The sequence below is a fragment of the Equus caballus genome, chromosome 7 (assembly GCF_041296265.1).
Source record: "Equus caballus isolate H_3958 breed thoroughbred chromosome 7, TB-T2T, whole genome shotgun sequence".
Taxonomy (NCBI): Eukaryota; Metazoa; Chordata; class Mammalia; order Perissodactyla; family Equidae; genus Equus; species Equus caballus.
Window position 1 is genome coordinate 51,914,334 of NC_091690.1, and position 18,039 is coordinate 51,932,372.

General features: G+C 62.5%; 2 protein-coding genes and 1 long non-coding RNA gene across 7 annotated transcripts; 2 read left to right on the plus strand and 1 right to left on the minus strand.

The window, feature by feature from the left end:
* The first annotated feature begins 517 nt into the window (after window positions 1-517).
* Window positions 518-5,111, plus strand: S1PR5 (sphingosine-1-phosphate receptor 5). Of its 3 annotated transcripts, none has more exons than XM_023645427.2 (2): window positions 518-809; window positions 2,999-5,111. In XM_023645427.2, the coding sequence occupies exon 2, from the start codon at window positions 3,017-3,019 to the stop codon at window positions 4,205-4,207; it is 1,191 nt and encodes a 396-aa protein (XP_023501195.1). In that variant the 5' UTR covers window positions 518-809; window positions 2,999-3,016; the 3' UTR covers window positions 4,208-5,111. The 3 variants fall into 3 exon arrangements, with proteins under 3 accessions (XP_023501195.1, XP_023501193.1, XP_023501194.1); XM_023645425.2 differs by having other exon boundaries at window positions 568-832; XM_023645426.2 differs by lacking the exon at window positions 518-809 and adding an exon at window positions 1,159-1,589.
* Window positions 5,112-6,918: 1,807 nt separating this feature from the next.
* LOC138925164 (uncharacterized) lies at window positions 6,919-8,616 on the minus strand. The gene is made up of 2 exons (XR_011440995.1): window positions 8,481-8,616; window positions 6,919-7,196 (listed from the first exon to the last, which is right to left on the minus strand). It is a non-coding gene; the product is annotated as an uncharacterized lncRNA (long non-coding RNA).
* Window positions 7,186-17,253, plus strand: KEAP1 (kelch like ECH associated protein 1). 3 transcript variants are annotated; one of them, XM_023645423.2, is made up of 6 exons: window positions 7,186-7,711; window positions 9,659-10,344; window positions 12,582-13,267; window positions 14,544-14,749; window positions 15,289-15,465; window positions 15,603-17,253. In XM_023645423.2, exons 2-6 carry the CDS (start codon window positions 9,799-9,801, stop codon window positions 15,767-15,769), a joined length of 1,782 nt encoding a protein of 593 aa, XP_023501191.1. In that variant the 5' UTR covers window positions 7,186-7,711; window positions 9,659-9,798; the 3' UTR covers window positions 15,770-17,253. The 3 variants fall into 3 exon arrangements, with proteins under 3 accessions (XP_023501191.1, XP_023501190.1, XP_001492331.4); XM_023645422.2 differs by having other exon boundaries at window positions 7,701-8,103; XM_001492281.7 differs by lacking the exon at window positions 7,186-7,711 and adding an exon at window positions 8,634-8,897.
* Window positions 17,254-18,039: the final 786 nt, after the last annotated feature.

Consider the following 18,039-nt stretch of genomic DNA (forward strand, 5'->3'; position numbering starts at 1 on the left):
TCCGGGGTGCGGCTTCCCCTTCGCAAAAGGGGTCATTGACTGAGTGCCGGCTGCGTGCCAGGCGTGCCCTCGAGCGTTTGGAGAATCGTCCGGGCTCAGCCCAGCGGACTAAGTCGGCGCGGCTGTGGGGTGCCCAGCCTGGCTGCGGGGTGCCCGCCCCGAAGCGTCAGGGCTCCCGCGCCCCCACGCGGGCCCCGCTGGCTTCGCTCGGTCGCGCGCATCCTTGGTGGCAGCAGCAGCGCGGGCAGGAGCATCCCCAAGGGGCTTCATGGGGGCGCGACCCGGCCTGGGAACCCCTGGCCGCCCCTCCCCCGGGGGCGCCCCCGGATCCGCCCGCATCCCCAGCCTCCCGCTCATCGCCCCTGGGGCGCCCTCGTCCCACCCTCGGCGGGCAGAGCCTGAGGCCACCGGGACAAAGAGCAGCCCGGCCCAGCCCCCTCCCCGGCTGCGGCCCTGGTCTGAGGGTGGGGGAGCTGCGCCGGGCCAGGAAGTCCCTGGGAACGCGGGGTGGGGGTGCGGGCCAGCTGGGACTGGCCCGTTGGAGAGCGGAGGCCTGGGAGAGGCGTGGGAGAGCGACACCGCCAGAGCGAGACAGCCAGCGGCTGAGAGAGACGCACAGAGAAACAGGGAGAACCAGAGACCGACCCTGAGAGACCCGAGGAGAGAGATCCACCCAGAGACACTCATTCATTCATTCATTCATCCATCCATTCACTCAGCGCGCCCGGCAGCGCCCAGGCCAGAGCAAATTCTTGCCCCCGTGGGGCTGACAGTCTCTTGGGGACAGAGCGCCAAAACGCGATAAATGAGTCAGTCACTCATTTATCCAGTGGTAGGAGTGATGAGGTGGAAGACATGGGGTGGGGGAAAAGGGGAACCGGGAGGCAGGCGAGCCAGATGCTCCCTTCTCGGGGGAAAACGAGGTTCCCACCAGAGTCCTGCCCGTGCCCGCCCTTCCCCCACTCGCCCCAAGCCGGGGGTGGGAGCGAGGGAGTGGGGAGGGGCCTGCGCCCAGGAGCCGCCGGGACCTATCTGCCGTGGGGGAGGGGACGGAGGCTGCGGCCGCCCCTGCTGCAGACGCCTCCTAGTCGGTGCTGCCGGGGTCCCTCCCCCGACGGGGCGTCCTTGGGGTGCAGCCTAGGAGGGTAGGTTAGAAGGTAGGCGCAAAATGGGGAGGGACCGGCGCCCAGGAACCGGAGGCCAGACAGGACCCCTCTGCTGAGGGGGAAGAGGCGCAGGCCGCGGCCGCCCCTGCTGAGAATCCCCCTGTCCCCGCGTCTCCGGTCTTCCTCCGCCGCGACGGAGCGGCCCTGGAAGGGCAGCCCAGGCCCGGAGGGGGGAGCCGAGGGCTCTCCGGTGCCAGTCGCCGCCGGGGCGCGCTCCGGTGCCGCGGCGGGTGGCACAGGCTGGCAGCCGCGGGCCGGGTGCCCGGGCGCCGAGGGGAGGGGGCAACTGCTTGCGACCGCCCGCGGGGCGCCGTGCGGGCCCGCCCCCTCGCCTGCCAGCTCCAGCCCCGCCCCCCCCAGCGGCATCTGCTCACTCGGCTCGAGGCAGCGCGACTGCCGAGGGCGCAAGACCAGGACGCAGGGGTGAGTGTACGGCTCTGGGTCCCTGGGGGCGCGGGACTCGGCCTGGCCCGGAGGGGATTGTCCTGGCCACCACACCGGCGCCCTAGCTTGGGTTTCCCGGGCCTTTCCTAGAGGCCTCTAGGGAAGAGAAAGCCGCTGACTCCTGGGCTGGATACCGAGCCCGCGATAGGGGTGGGGGTGCCTGGAATCCCCCTGCCTCGCCCTCTCCCGGCCACGCCGCTGCGAGTTTCGCTACCTCAGTCCTGCCTCCAGGCAGGCGGAGGCGACGCAGGTGGGGCAGAGGCTCTGCGCCTCTCTCTGCCCGGTGTCGCCATCAGAGCGAGTGTAACCCGTGTCTGCGTGTATTTGATGCCTCCCTCCCCAGCGTGGCCGAGTCCACACCTCCCTGTGGATCTGTCTGTGCGCCTGGCGCCCTGTGTGCCTCTGAGGCCGTCTGCGGTGCCTTGGTTCCTGCCCTCTCCTAATGCGTCCCTTCCCCTCCCTGGGCGTCGGTTTTCTCATCTGTTAAGTCGGTCTCTCGCCATTGCGTAACCGAGTCTGCGCAGCTGTTTGTGTGGGAGCGTGACAACCTCTGTGCCTGCTTCTTTGGGAGATGCTTCTTCTGAGGCTCCGTTGCCTTCTCTGCGAAATGGGCCTAAGGGCACTGAAGGCCGCAGTCACAGCTGGGCAGTATCATTATACCCTGATGACATGTGTGCCCCTCTGCCAGGGCCTGTCTGTGCCATGTGGATCCTGCCTGCTGCCCTTGGGCCCTGCTCTGCAAAATGGGTGGCCCGGCTCAGCTTTCTCGCGGCGTTTTGCGGCGGCTGAAGGCGTTGGGGCAGGAAAAGCAGTGTGTGCAGCGAGGCGTGGAAATTGTGGGGCTCTGGGCTCCAGGCTGGCTGTGGGTGGAGGTGGTGAGATTGTGGCCTTTGTCACTGGGTGTGAGACCCCGTCCGCCTGTGGCTCCATTTGTATGTCTCTGCTGTGTCGCTCTATCCATGTGTGAATGTATTTCCGTGTTTGGGCCCCGACTGCGTATTTTTGCCCTAGTTTGTGACTATGTGGCCACGTGTTCTTGTCAGTGTGTCATTGTATTTGTGAGTCCCTTCCTGCATGTGGCTGGATTTGTGTGCATTCCTGTGCCTCTGGGTACTTCTACTTGAGTGTGAATTCTTAGTGCTCCTTTCCTGTGGGACTGGTGTCACCCTGTCCCCTCGGGATGTTATTTGTGTGTCTGTGTCGGCCCATCTCCATGGACACCCCCCTTCCATCCCGAATTCCCTCTGGGCCGCAATGTGCGTGTCTGGGGTGGTGGGTAGGGGGTTGGGGCCCGTTTCCCAGGGCTGCGAGGCCCCGCCCGTGCCCGCCTCCGCAGGCCGCGGGGTCGCTGCGCTCCCGGTCTGACACTGCACCCGACCTCTCCGCAGACTTGGGGCGGGCGGCCCATGGAGCCAGGGCTGCTGCGTCCGGCGCCTGTGAGCGAGGTCATCGTCCTGCATTACAACTACACCGGCAAGCTCCACGGTGCGCGCTACCAGCCCGGCGCGGGGCTGCGCGCCGACGCCGCCGTGTGCCTGGCCGTGTGCGCGCTCATCGTGCTCGAGAACTTGGCCGTGTTGGTCGTGCTCGGACGCCACCCGCGTTTCCACGCGCCCATGTTCCTGCTCCTGGGCAGCCTCACGCTGTCCGACCTGCTGGCAGGCGCCGCCTATGCCGCCAACATCCTGCTGTCGGGGCCGCTCACGCTGAAGCTGTCGCCTGCGCTCTGGTTCGCGCGTGAGGGCGGAGTCTTCGTGACGCTCGCCGCGTCCGTGCTGAGCCTCCTGGCCATCGCGCTGGAGCGCCTCCTCACCATGGCTCGCCGGGGACCCGCGCCCGCTGCCCGTCGGAGGCGCATGCTGGCGCTGGCGGTCGCCTCCTGGGGCGTGTCGCTGCTCCTGGGGCTATTGCCCGCGTTGGGCTGGAATTGTCTGGGCCGCCTGGACTCCTGCTCCACGGTCCTGCCGCTCTACGCCAAGGCCTACTTGCTCTTCTGCGTGCTTGTCTTCGTCGGCATCCTGGCCACCATCTGTGCGCTCTACGCGCGCATCTACTGCCAGGTGCGCGCCAACGCGCGGCGCCAGCAGGCGCGCCCCCGGCCTGGCCCCCTGAGCCGGGCGCGCCGCACGCCGCGCTCGCTGGCCCTGTTGCGCACACTCAGTGTAGTGCTCCTGGCCTTTGTGCTATGTTGGGGTCCCCTCTTCTTGCTCCTCTTGCTGGACGTGGCGTGCCCGGCGCGCGCCTGCCCCGTGCTCCTGCATGCTGACCCCTTCCTGGGTCTCGCCATGGCCAACTCGCTTCTGAACCCCATCATCTACACCCTCACCAGCCACGACCTGCGCCACGCGCTCCTGCGCCTCGTCTGCTGCGGCCGCCGGCGCTGCGGCCGGGGCGCGGGCGCTTCCCCGCCGTCCGAGAGTGTGGCTGAGGCTTCGGGCGGCCGGCACCACTGGCTGCCCTCGGGCCTGGACCGCAGCTCCAGCCGCTCCGAGCGCTCGTCGCCCCAGCGGGACGGGCTGGACACCAGCGGCTCCACCGGCGGTCCCGGCACGCTCACCACAGCCCAGACCCTGGTACCCGCACCGCCCGCAGACTGACGCCCTCTGGCCCGCCACTGCCTTCCTAAGAAACTGTTTTGCAGACTTTTTCTTTTTAAATAAAGGGATTTGTAGGAAAGGCAGTAGAAAGGAGGCAGAAGAGACGCAGGGAAATGTATTTTATTGACTTTAAACCCCACGGCGGTTATCGCAACAGACACAAATCGCTGCCCTTGTGGAACCCATTTTCTGGTGGGGACACAGGCAATAATGGAGTGAAGATAAAATGGGAGTAATTCCAGTGACAATAAAATGATGCGATGGTGGTCAGAGTGACAGATGATGTGAGCTGAGATGTCATTGTCCTGGAAACAGCGGAAGGAAGAGCATTTCAGGCTGCCGGAACAGCAGGTGCAAAGGCCCTGGGGCTGGAATGTGCCTGTGTGTTCTATGAAAAGCATGGATCCCGCTGCAGCTGGAGCAGCGATGAAGGGGGAGAATGGGAGGAAACAAAGGCAGAACAATGATGGAGCAAATGAGGCAGGGCCTTGTGGGCTCAGGGGAGAACTTTCCTTCTGCTCTGTGTGAGATGGGAGCCATAGAGGGTTCTAGGCAGAGGAGGGACTTGACCTGGCTCAGATGTTGACAGATCTCTGTGTGGGGTGAAGGTAGAAGCTAGAACAAGGTGAAGATGACTGCACTGACCCAGGGGAGCGATGATGGGGACTCAGATGGTGGGGCTTCTGGATCGATTTTGGAGGTAGCGCGACATAATTCCTGAGGAATTGAGTGTGGAAATGACAAAAAGAGTGGAGTCAAGGTCAGCTCTCCAGTTTAGAAGAGAGGACCGCCAAAGACAGGGCCCCCTAAAATTTGACTCTGGGAGACTCAGCCAGTTCCTCTCTGAGTGTGGTGTCAGACCCCTCGTAAAAAGTAAAAATAGAATAAAATCACAACAATGACAGCCTTCCTGCCTGACTGGTCCCCCCGCCGTGACAGGCCCAGAACACACCTTTGTCCTCCCCTCAGTGCAACCTTGCGAGGTCGGTTTCCCACCCACATTGTGCCTCCTCCCAGTGTCCGAGCCAGACTCCCAGGCCTGTCGCCTGGCTGCTCCGGAGGGGTCTGGCAACGCCCCCTCCCTCGGGGGTCTGCATTTTCGGCCGGGGGCGATACCAGGGCTCCGTTTATGCCCATAAAAGGCTCCAGGCGCGCTGGCCGCGGCCCCTGGCTGTCCCCAGGCGCATTCCTGACCCCCGCGCGGTGGGGCGGCCGGGGAGGGGCGGGGGGCTCCGGGCGCGGGCTGCCGCGCGCCACCTGCCGGGACACCGCGGAACTGCAGGCGGCCGCCGAGACCCGGGGGGATTTGGGGGCCCCCGACCCGGCCTGGGGGTCTGAGTCCCCGCGGGCCACACGCACGGGAAACCAGCCTATTTCCTGGAACACAAACACACCCGAGCCGGGGGGCACGGTCCCAGGCCTCTCCCGGGACTGGACCAGGTTCCCCACCCGGCCTGGCGCCCCGCCCCCAGGCTCTTGAATCTTCGAAGGAACCTGACGCCCGCCCCCTGCTCGGTTGTTTGATGGTGTGACGGTAGGAGACGCGTGCACTTGTCCACATCCTACAAAATTCGAAAAGCACCAGTTCCCCTGCTTGGAGTCCGTCACCGTGGGAATTCAGGGAATCTTCCAGAACTGCTCTGCGGATGAAGGGGGCGAAATGTAAGTACATCTTTTCGCGCAGCTTTCGCGCTGCTCTGCACCTGGCGCCGTTCCCTTCCGAAGGCATCTTGGAAACGGTTGCCCGCCCGCAGATTTGGTGCTGTCCTTCCGTCTTAGTCCGCTCGGCTGCCGTAACAAACAGCATGGCCTGGGCCGTTCCAACCACTGAAATTTATTTCTCGCCGTTCTGGGGGCTGAAGTCCGGGCTGAGGGGCCAGCGCGGGCAGGCGCGGGTGAGGACTCTCCTGCGGGCTTGCAGACCGCCCCCCTTCCTGCCGTGTCCTCTCGAAGTGGAGAGGAAGCAAGAAGACCCTCCCTGGCATCTCTTATAAAGGGCGCTAATCCCTTCACGGGGGTCCCACCCTCAGGACATCACCTAACCCTAATTCCCCCCCCCCAAGCCCCATCTCCAAATACCATCCCGCTGGGGGGAGGGCTTCAACATGGAATTTTTTTCTCTTTGAGGAGGAGCACGATTCAGTACATAACACTTGGGGTTGTTTTACATTTTTAAAAATCGAGGGAAATATTCGTCCAGCAAATGTCTTGTCCTTTTTAATGGCTGCATAGTATTTCACAGCATGGATGTGCCACGACTTATCACACCAGGGCCCTAGGGAGGGACATGTGGGTTGAGTCCAGTCCTTTATACACAGCTTTGCCGTCCACATCCGTCCTCCCGCACGTGTGGGAGTGGACCTTGGATAAAGCTCTCCAAGTGGCACCACGGGGTCCCAGGGCCTGTAGATGGGATGTTGAGAGACATGACAGGAGGTCTTCTGGCGTGTTCGAGGAGGGTGCGGGTGTCCCCACGGCCTCGGCCCCTGTGTGCATTCGCCGCCGACGCTGTGGCGCCCCCTCTGGAGCGGCCCAGAACTGCAGCTTCACGTTGCAGAAACGGGGCGCGCGGGCAGGACCCCGAGACCCCGAGCGGGGGCGTCCAATCCTCCACATTCACCCCGAAGGTGGGCAGAACCCTTTCTTAGACCAACATCTGTTCAGGCCAGCGTTTTCTGGCTATTATTCCCTCAATTTTCATATAGATGGGCTTTTCAAAAGAAACTTAAATACATTTATTTAAAAGTTAACTTTACAGGACAAACGGCAGAAATGGCAAATCAGTATCCTTTGCCACGAATAATCATCGATCATAGTTATTGGGCGGCAGCATTCGCGTTTCGTTCCCCCGATGGCCGAGCAGGGCGGTGCTGGGAGTTTTACCAATTTACAGGTCAAGCCACGGACCCACCGGCCCAGAGCTAGAGGGTGGCAGAGCCGGGTTCGAACCCCCGCAGGCGAGCGCCACGCGCCCCTGGATCGGAGGGACCTAAAAAACGCAGACACCGGAAACCGAACTCAGTAGATAATTCTAGCTGGATCCAGCCGGACCCTGAGGCCTGCATTAAAGGAAGCGCAGCTCGAGGGGCGCAGCCGTGCGCAGAGCCGGCGAAATCGGGCGCATGGAAGGGACGGTGCGAAGGGGGCCTGGCAGTGTGCCCGCGCCCGACGCCCCGCTCCTCGCCCCGGGGCGCCGGGCACCTGCGGGAAGGGCGGGACATCGCGGCTCCTTCCCCGCCGCGCCCTCTCCGCCCTCTTCCCGCCTCCTTCCCGGGAGTCCCGAGGCCGACCCCCACCCGACGGCCGCGACCCCGCAGGCCCAGCTGCCCAGAGGACGAGGTCCCCCGACGGCGGAGGCGCTCGCGGGTCCCCGACAGCGACCATTAAGCGGGAGCCGCCCCTGGCCGGGCCGCGGCCCTTCGGGCTTCCCGGAAGCGCGGCGCGCGGGTGGCACCACGGAGCATCCCCCCGCGGCGGGAGCCACGGGGGCTACGCGGGGTCGAGGTGAGCGCGCCGGCGGCGGCGGCGGAGACTGTTGGTCACCGATCCCGGTGCGCACAGGGGCGCGCGGACTGCGATCCCCGGCGCCTCGGGCCACGCGGCTGGGTGCGCCGAGGGCTGCGGTCCCCGGCTCCGCCGCGCCACCAGGACGGGCGCTGTGGCGGCCGCGCCCGGGCTGCGCAGCTTGGTGACAGCTGGCGGGGGCGGGGGTGCGGCCCCTCTGTCGTCCCAGCCGCCGGAGGCCCGGGGCCGCGGGGACTTTTATTGTGACACGGCCGGCGCCGGGCTCTGCTTAGTCATGGTGACCTGCGCGCTCCGCGCCTCCCCCCGCGCGCAGCGATGGAGGCGCCCGGGCCTGGGCGGCGGAGGCGGAGCCCGAGCGCGGCCATGGCGGGGTGAGTGAGGCGGCCTGCGCCCGGGCTGCGGGCACGGCGGGCCGCGAGCGCCCCTGCGGCGGGCCCGGGGGCCGGGGATCGGGGCGCCGCGGGCGCGGGGGCCTCGGGGTGCCTGCGGCCCCGCGGAGGGCCAGGAGGGCGCGGCCGGGTCCTGTCCTTTTGTTGGACGGCGCGACCGGCGGGGTGGCGCGGGGGCCACGCCAGCCGGGCGGGAGGCCCAGGTGGCACCCTCCGAGGGAGGCCCGGGGACCCCGGGGCGGTGGGGGGCTCGCTGTGCGCCCTGGGGGCGGCCGTGGAGAGGCCGCGGCGGGGTCACTTCCTCCCTCCTCCGGGCCTTGGGGGAGGCTCCGACGGGGCATGCGCAGTGCCCCACTTACCGCTTCGTGGGGGGAAGTGCCCAGGGCCCAGGGGGCACCGTTGACCGATCGGTGGCCAAAGACCAAGAGGCAGGCCCGGGCCTCCACCGGGGGGAGGCGGCCAGCGGCCGGGTGCAGGAGGGCGCGCTGGCAGGCGCAGGGGGCGGGCAGCCGGCCAGCCACACGCTCACTGACCCCTGCGCGGTGCCAGGCCGCAGGCGGGACGTGGGGGAGGACCAGGCCGGGGTGGCCACGACCCTGACCTACCCGCCCTGCCCTCCGAAGCCCTGGGGTTGAGGCCAGAGAGACGGGCCAGCCCGCAACAAGTAGGCACAGGAGCTCCTTTCGGTTCCTGACAAGCGCTGGGATGGTAATAAACAGGCCCGAGGGGACTCTGCGCTGAGCTGGAAGGATAAGATGGAGACCCAGGGAGCCTCTGTAGGTCCCCCCTTCGCCCTGCAGGACCTTTCACAACACACCTCCTGCCCTGGCGCTCCCTTCACGGGTCATTCTCTCTCCTTACACCCCTCCCTGATTCTCCCCACCGGCTCTCTCATTCTGCCTCTGAGCCTTCGCCCTTGCTGTTCCCTGTGCCTGGAAAACTAACTCCCACGGCACCCCTTCCTCTGTTCATGTCTCTCAGCTCCAACAGAGGCCGGATTTAAAGTAACTGACCCCAAGTCACACTGTCATTTTATTTATGGCCCTTCCTTCCCCCAGTGTCTGTTCCAGGGGGCACAGTTTATGTCTGTTTTGTTCACTGCTGGGTTCCCGGTGCCTAGAACAGGGCCTGGTACACAGTAGATGCCCGATAAATGTTGGTGGGGTGAATGAAGGAAACAGCTGGATATACTCTAGGAAGGGAAGGGCCACCAGATGGGGGAACAGAGTGAGCAAAGGGAAGAGGTGGACAGGGGCCAACTTCGGAGGGCTTTGCAGGTCATTGAAGAGTTTGGTGTTACCCTTCATGGCACTGGGAGTTGCTGGAGGGATTCTGAGCAGGGGAAGGACATCATCTGACCTATGTTCGCTTTAAGATGGATCCTTGGGCTGGCGAGGTCGTGGGGCAGTTGGCGAGCACAAGCGGACGCTGCTGCACCTGGGCTTGGGGAGGAAAACAGGTGTAGGAGTGGCTTTACCTTAAAAAGCGGCCTGGCTCCAAGCCCGGCCCCCAGCCCTGTGCTCTCTCCCTCCTCCAGGCCCCTGAGTGCCAGTGGTGGTGTTGTCCCTTGTCACCTGGAACCCCATGCAGCCGGAAGCCAGGCCTAGCGGGGCTGGGGCCCGCACCTGATTCCTGCCCTTGCGGTCACAGCGCCCGGAGGGGGCGGGGCCCACGGTGATGTTCGCGTCCACCGAGTGCAAGGCGGAGGTGACGCCCTCGCAGCACGGCAACCGCACGTTCAGCTACACGCTGGAGGACCACACCAAGCAGGCGTTCGGCATCATGAACGAGCTGCGCCTCAGCCAGCAGCTGTGCGACGTCACGCTGCAGGTGAAGTACGAGGACGTGCCGGCCGCCCAGTTCATGGCCCACAAGGTGGTGCTGGCCTCCTCCAGCCCCGTCTTCAAGGCCATGTTCACCAACGGGCTGCGCGAGCAGGGCATGGAGGTGGTGTCCATCGAGGGCATCCACCCCACGGTCATGGAGCGCCTCATCGAGTTCGCCTACACTGCCTCCATCTCCATGGGCGAGAAGTGCGTGCTGCACGTGATGAACGGCGCCGTCATGTACCAGATCGACAGCGTCGTGCGCGCCTGCAGCGACTTCCTGGTGCAGCAGCTGGACCCCAGTAACGCCATCGGCATCGCTAACTTCGCCGAGCAGATCGGCTGCGCGGAGCTGCACCAGCGCGCGCGCGAGTATATCTACATGCACTTTGGGGAGGTGAGCTGGGGGGGACATCACCGTCCCCCTGCAGGTGGGCGGGGCCGAGGAAGGAGCTGGAGGAAATGGGGCTCTGAGAGCCTGGGCCACACATCTGGGGGGGGTCTGGGAAACAGCTGGAGGGGGGGCCTTTCTGGGTGTCTGGGCTCCCTGAGGTCAAGACGGGGCCAGCGGCTCAGCCCCGGGGGGCGCTGAGCAGGCCCAACCCGGCAGGCCGTTCCTGAAGCCGCGGGCGCGCTGCCAAGGGCCAGCGTGACCCTTCGCCGGGTTCCCTTCGGTCCACACAATCTTGTCCTTCGGCTGCTCTCGGTTTCATTTTCGCTTTGACGTGGAGGAAGTTGGGAGCCCAGGTTATTGATCTGGGGGAAAAGCAGGGCCCGAGAGCACCTGCTGGGGGCCGGCACCCCACGCTAGGCCCTTTCCATCCTTCTGGTCCCTGCAGCTTCCCAACTACCTCAGGAGCAAGCCTGTGCTGGGGGGCCTTCTGGAACATTTCCAAGGCCGCCTCCAGGGCCCGCTGGACACGACGTGGTCCCCATTTCTCTCCTTCCTGCTACGCCACGTGTGGGGCTGACCAGATGCCCCCAGGAGCTCTGGCATTAGTCCCAGGGCCTAGGGCTCCCCCACTGGCCTGCCCAGCATGGGGTTCAAGGGGTCGCATGGATTGGGGTGCCAGGACGATGTGACCTGCTCATGTGGGGTGACGGCAATGGGGCATATAAGCTGCTGCCTGACAGATATGTCCCGGGGCCTGTACCCCTAGGAACAGGCCTGTGATGAGGTAGTTACAATAGCATCCCCCTTTCACAAAGGGGGAACACCAAGGCACAGAGAGGCAAACACTTGCCCAAGGTCACACAGACAGTAGCAGGTCAAAATGGCAACTCAGAGGGCCAGCCCCTGTGGCCTAGTGGTTAAGTCTGGTGCATTCTGCTTCAGTGGCCTGGGTTCGGTTCCTGGGCACTGACCCACACCACTCGTCAGTGGCCATACTGTGGTGGCAGCTCACATGCAAAAAGAGGAAGATTGGCAAGAGATGTTAGCTCAGGGCCAATCTTCCTCAGGGAAAAAAAAAAAAGCAACTCAGGCCTGCAGTTTTGTCTTCTAGAGTATTCTATTGCTATTCCTTTTTCCTTGAGTCAGTCTGCTGTTTTGAAAAAGTAACTTCGTTTAAAAAACAGGGTAATATTCTTAGAGTTCAGACACAAAATGACACCAAGATGTATGCAATTGAGGCTGGCCAGTGGTGTAGTGGTTAATTCCACACACTCTGTTTTGACAGCCCGGGTTCGTGGCTTCTGATCCTGAGTGTGGACCTACACCACTGTCAGCCATGCTGTGGCGGTGACCCACATATAAAGTGGAGGAAGATGGGCACAGATGTTAGCTCAGGGCCAGTCTTCCTCAGGAAAAAAAAAGAGAGAGACCACTCAGGCTGCTTTCTTCAGAGCTTGCACTTTTTCCCCTAGAATAGTCTATTGCTATTATTTTTCCTTTTGAGTCAATCTGCTCTTTTGAAAAAGTAACTTCATTTTTTTTTAATTTTTTTTTTTTTAAGATTTAATTTTTTCTTTTTCTCCCCAAAGCCCCCCAGTACATAGTTGTATATTCTTCGTTATGGGTCCTTCTAGTTGTGGCATGTGGGACGCCGCCTCAGCGTGGTTTGATGGGCAGTGCCATGTCCGCACCCAGGATTCGAACCGACGAAACACTGGGCCGCCTGCAGCGGAGTGCGCGAACTTAACCACTCGGCCACAGGGCCAGCCCCAGTAACTTCATTTTTTAAAAAACGGGTAATATTCTTAGAGTTCAAACACAAAATGACACCAAGAGGTGGACAGTTGGGGCTGGCCAGTGGTGGAGTGGTTCATTCGGCAGGCTCCACTTTGGCAGCCTGGCTTCGAAATTTGGATCCTGAGCACGGCCCTACATCACTGTCAGCCATGCTGTGGCGGTGACCCACATATAAAGTGCAGGAAGATGGGCACAGATGTTAGCTCAGGGCCAATCTTCTTTAGCCAAAAAAAAAAAAGAAAGAAAAAAAGAGAGTTCCCTGGTCCGTTGTCCCTTTGCCGTTTCCCTGAGTACCTCTGTCCTGGCGCGCGGCCTGTGGCATGAACTCACTGAAATCATCCCCAGCGGGGCTTTCGGGCGCCCAAGGGGGGGCCGGCCCACCCCAGCCCGCAGTTCACGCAGGCGCCTGGGGCCGCCCGTCACGCCGCCGCCGTCCCCCGCAGGTGGCCAAGCAGGAGGAGTTCTTCAACCTGTCGCACTGCCAGCTGGTGACGCTCATCAGCCGGGACGACCTGAACGTGCGCTGCGAGTCCGAGGTCTTCCACGCCTGCATCGACTGGGTCAAGTACGACTGCGCGCAGCGGCGCTTCTACGTGCAGGCGCTGCTGCGGGCCGTGCGCTGCCACGCGCTGCCGCCGCGCTTCCTGCAGCTGCAGCTGCAGAAGTGCGAGATCCTGCGTGCCGACGCGCGCTGCCAGGACTACCTGGCGCAGGTGTTCCAGGAGCTCACGCTGCACAAGCCCGCGCCCGCGCTGCCCTGCCGCGCGCCCAAGGTCGGCCGCCTCATCTACACGGCCGGCGGCTACTACCGCCAGTCGCTCAGCTACCTGGAGGCCTACAACCCGAGCGACGGCACGTGGCTGCGCCTGGCCGACCTGCAGGTGCCGCGCAGCGGGCTGGCGGGCTGCGTGGTGGGCGGGCTGCTGTACGCCGTGGGCGGCCGCAACAACTCCCCCGACGGCAACACCGACTCGAGCGCCCTGGACTGCTACAACCCCATGACCAACCAGTGGTCGCCGTGCGCGCCCATGAGCGTGCCGCGCAACCGCATCGGGGTGGGCGTCATCGACGGGCACATCTACGCCATCGGGGGCTCGCACGGCTGCATTCACCACAACAGCGCCGAGAGGTGAGGGGCGCGGCGCGGCCGGCGGGCGGGGGAGGGGCCCGCGGCCACACAGGTCCCAAGCCAGCGGCTCCGGGAGTCGCCCCCCGCGGCTGAGTCTCTCTCTTTGTCCCCCGCCTTCAGGGAGTGGAAGCCTTCCCGGGAAGCAAAACGCCTGTGTGATTCATGGTCGGGACCGTGGATGGTGTGTCTGGGCCTGGGAACTGCTTCCAGGGCCATCCCAAACGGACACGGCCACTTTGTGCAGATTCGGAGAAAGTTCCATGAGTTTGAGAATGTCAGACGCTAATTGGGTTAGAACGTGACGCCTTGCTGCCGGCTGCCCCCCCAAATTGTTATAATAAACAGAGGAATGAAACGTGTTCCGCGGGAAGATGCCCCCTTAGAGGGGGCGCCCTTGTGCAGTGCACAGTCCGCACAACCGTGCATGGTGACCCTGTGTTTAGAGACCAAGCATTTTGGGCTTTTGGACTCTTGCATAGCCTAGTCCTCTACCGTCTTTTTGTCTAGAAGTGTGATCTAGGATTCAGTTCTCACCCGGAACTTGTTAAATAAACGCCCCAGCCCCCACTGGAGATCTGGCATCAATGGGTTTGGAGTGAGGCTGGGGAATGGGAATTTTAAATACAATCCAGAGGGTCCTGATGCCCGTGATCTGTGAATAGGACCAAGAGATGGTGTGTCACCCTCAGCAGGTCACTTTCAGGGAAAGAAAGGGCACTGTTAGTGACCCCAGGAGCACAGGTGTGAACTAGATGTGCCTGGGTCAAGGGGACTTCTGGTCACCCCAGTGCTGAGCATCACTCTCGGAGAACAGCCGTCTTGGGTGGTAGCCTGGTTGTTAGAATTGGGGTTCTGGTGTCCGAGAGGGCTGGGTCAGCCCAACTCTGCCACTTCCCCAGTGACCCTGGACATGCCACGTCCCCCTCTGTGCTTCTGTCTTGTCCTCGGTGATTTGGGGGTCAGTAATGACCACCTGGCCCGCCAGGCTGCGTGGGGCTTCAGTGAGATAAGACCCCGAACCCTCAGCACAGGGCCTGGCAGTGGTATGATGGAGCCACCGGGGTCCAACACATGCGTGTGACCTTGAGCTCGTGACCACTTTGACCCTCAGTTTCCTCATCTGGAACACGGAGCTACTGCTCAGTGGCGCCTTGGAGAACAACTGTGAGGACTAAAGCGCTCCAGGGTAGAGAGAGCTGGCCAAACACGGGGCCGCAGGAAGTGTCCCCGAAGGTCCACTCTGATGGCCCTTGTCATTGTCATTATGCCCTCGCAGGTATGAGCCGGAGCGGGACGAGTGGCACTTGGTGGCCCCGATGCTGACGCGGAGGATTGGGGTGGGCGTGGCCGTCCACAACCGGCTGCTCTATGCTGTCGGGGGCTTCGACGGCACGAACCGCCTCAACTCGGCCGAGTGTTACTACCCGGAGAGGAACGAGTGGCGAATGATCACACCCATGAACACCATCCGGAGCGGGGCAGGTGGGCAGGGGCTGCGGGGAGGGGAGGGTGGAGGACCTCCCACCCTGGGGTGCATCCCAGCCCAGCCTCCCGTTTCACCTTGACCCCTGTGGAAGACACAGGAGAGCTAGATTCTTTCTTCTTCTTTTTTTTTTTTGGTGAGGAAGATTGGCCCTGAGCTAACAACTGTTGCCAATTCTCCTTTTTTTCCTCCCCAAAGCCCCAGTACATAGTTGTGTGTCCTAGTTGTAAGTCATTCTAGTTCTTCTATGTGGGACACCACCACAGCATGGCCTGACGAGCAGTGCCATGTCCATGCCCAGGATCCGAACCCATAAACCCTGGTCCGCCCAAGCAGAGCATGCAAACTTACCCACTGCACCATCAGACGCCCATAGAGCTAGATTCTGACAGTCTCCAAGCTCCTCTCTCCCAGTTTTGCTTCTGAGACGGTCCCTTGGGAGACGGGAAAGGGGAGGGTCCCCCAAGAAGGCGGTGGCTGGGGCCCCCGAGGCCACGTCACCCCGGGGTCACCCTCTGTGCTGTGCGTTTGTTTTTAGGAGTCTGCGTCCTGCACAACTGTATCTATGCGGCGGGGGGCTACAACGGCCAGGACCAGCTGAACAGCGTGGAGCGCTACGACGTGGAGACGGAGGTGTGGACGTTCGTGGCCCCCATGAAACACCGGCGCAGCGCCCTGGGCATCACCGTGCACCAAGGCAGGATCTACGTCCTCGGTGAGGCCGGGTGCGGGGACCTCCGCGGGCACAGTGACCTGCTCATCCCATCTTGGGGGCCCCGGCGGGCAGGCTGCTCGCGGTCCCCGCCTCCTCACCCTTGGAGGCAGTGACGGTCCCCTCTGCTCTGCCCCCAGGCGGCTACGACGGCCACACGTTCCTGGACAGCGTGGAGTGTTACGACCCGGACGCAGACGCCTGGAGCGAGGTGACCCGCATGACGTCGGGCCGCAGTGGGGTGGGCGTCGCGGTGACCATGGAGCCGTGCCGGAAGCAGATCGACCAGCAGAACTGTACCTGTTGAACCGCCTCGGTTCCTCGGGCCAAGAGGGGCCGCTGGAGAGGATGGTCCTTTTTATACAAAAACAGGGACAAGAGAAAAGGCGACAGAGTGGACGCTGTCCCCGGGATGGGAGGCTGGGTGCCTCCGCGTCCCGTGACGACTCCAAAGGAAAGAAGCCCAGATTGGGGCCCACGCGCTGCCACAGGGTTCCGGAAACGTCCAGGATGGCCTGCCTGGCTCCCGGGACAGGCCCCCGCTCCCGCCACCCCCAGACTCGGCCAGGGTCCCGCGCCAGCAGCCGCCACCTCCCTCTGGGCTGAAAGCGGGCCCCGAGCTCCGGCTGGTTTTGCTCCCGGGCCTTGTGACGGGTCCTGGAGGCCTGGCCGGGAGCCACCTGAGGCTCCTCTGGAGGTGCGGACCCGGGAGGGCCCGTCCGTAGAAACCTCTGGATCTCTCTGCCCTGGACGGTCGTCCTGTTGATAAGTAACCCTGTAACTTTCCAATGAAAATAAAGAACAACTAACTAGTGTCTTCCACCGGGGCTCTCGGCCAGAGGGCGTGAACCTGGGCCCGAAGGGACTCTCCTGAAGGGTGCTCCAGCCTTTGCCTCAGAGCTGGAACTTGAAACCAGTTCGTTGTCTCTGCTCAGCACATCTTGATATGTGGGGCATCTCTCTCCCCATAGACAAGCCACACGGGGCTCCTTTCTCTATCACTTTTTCCCCCTTTTTTTTGGTGAGGAAGATTGGCCCGGAGCTAGCATCTGTTGCCAGTCTTTTTTTTCTCCCCAAAGCCACAGTGCATAGTTGTATATCCTAATTGTAGGTCGTCCTGGTTCTATGTGGGACGCCGCCACAGCATGGCCTGACGAGCGGTGCGTAGGTCCACGCCCAGGATCCGAACCGGCGAACCCTGGGCTGCCGAAGCAGCGCACACGAACTTAACCACTCAGCCACAGGGCCGCCCTTCCCTATCACTTTTGCTCCTTTGAAGACAACGACCTAACTTCTATCACCTCTCCCAGGGCTCCTCGAGGCTAATGTCACAGAGGCGCACAGCTTATATTTTAAGGTGAACCGTCCCCGACGCACCTTCCGACTTTGGTGACCGTCTCTCCAGCCATTTTCATGGGCTGCAGGAACACGGCCAGTTTTTTATTGAGGTGTCTGGGGATGAAGAGGACAAAGGGGCTCTTGGGGATCTTCTTAGGCTCCTGTGAACCGGTTGTGTGTGGCCTGGAGCTCTCCCGCGAGTCCGCTCCGTTCGTGCTGGGGGAGTGGAGGAAAGAGGAAGGAAGTGTGGTCTCGACGACTGGGGAATTCACTGGTTCTTCCAAGGAGCTCAGAAAGGAAACGATTCCTTCCCTTCCAGGGACAATGGTCCCTCCCATCTTGACAGCGTCCCTCACTCAGTTCCCTGGAAGTCTGTCTTAATTGAGCCCAGCTGTCTGGTTCTCTGAAGGTTTGTGTGGAACAAGAAAATAAATCTATGCTGGCCGCATTGAATGGATGGGGTGGACTAGGAATTGTCAACAGAATATCTACGTAGCCTTTTGGCATTCACAAAGTCTTTTTGCCTGAATTTTTTTGTGTGTGTGCAGGGGAAGATTGGCCCTAAGCTAATATCTGTTGCCAATCTTCCTCCTTTTCCCTCCCCAAAGCCCCAGTACACAGCTGTATATTCTAGTCGTAAGTCCTAGTTCTGTGTGGGATGCCGCCACAGCATGGCCTGATGAGCGATATATAGGTCCGCACCCAGGATCCCAACCAGCAAACCCCAGGCTGCCTGAGCAGAGCCCGCAAACTAAACCACTACGCCACCAGCTGGCCCTTACATTCACTTTCTAACTCCACAAAACAACTTTTTTTTTTGGCAGTGACCAAGCCCCCAGGGGTCCCTGCCCTCGTGGAAATTACAGCCCAGCAGGGGAGGAGGGTGGCCAACTCGTCCTGGTTTGTCTGGGACTTGTCCAGTTTGAAGACCAAAAGGCTGGTGTCCCTGGAACCCCTCCATCCCAGGGAAACCAGGACCCTTGGTCGCTACAGGTGCCCAGATGCTGCGGCCGTATTGCAGATGTGCTGAGTGACAGGCAGAGGAGGCACGGTTCCATTCACAGTCCAAAGTCGATGGCTCTGGGGGCTTGGTGGAAATGGCTGCGCTGGGGATAAGAATGGGTGGGGGAAGGCTCGGGCCGGTGCAGTAGCAGGTAGAGAGGATGGCGGGTTTATCAGGCGGGGGCTGTGGGAGTGGCGAGGAACAGAATGTACCAGGGAAGAGGCTGATTAGATATG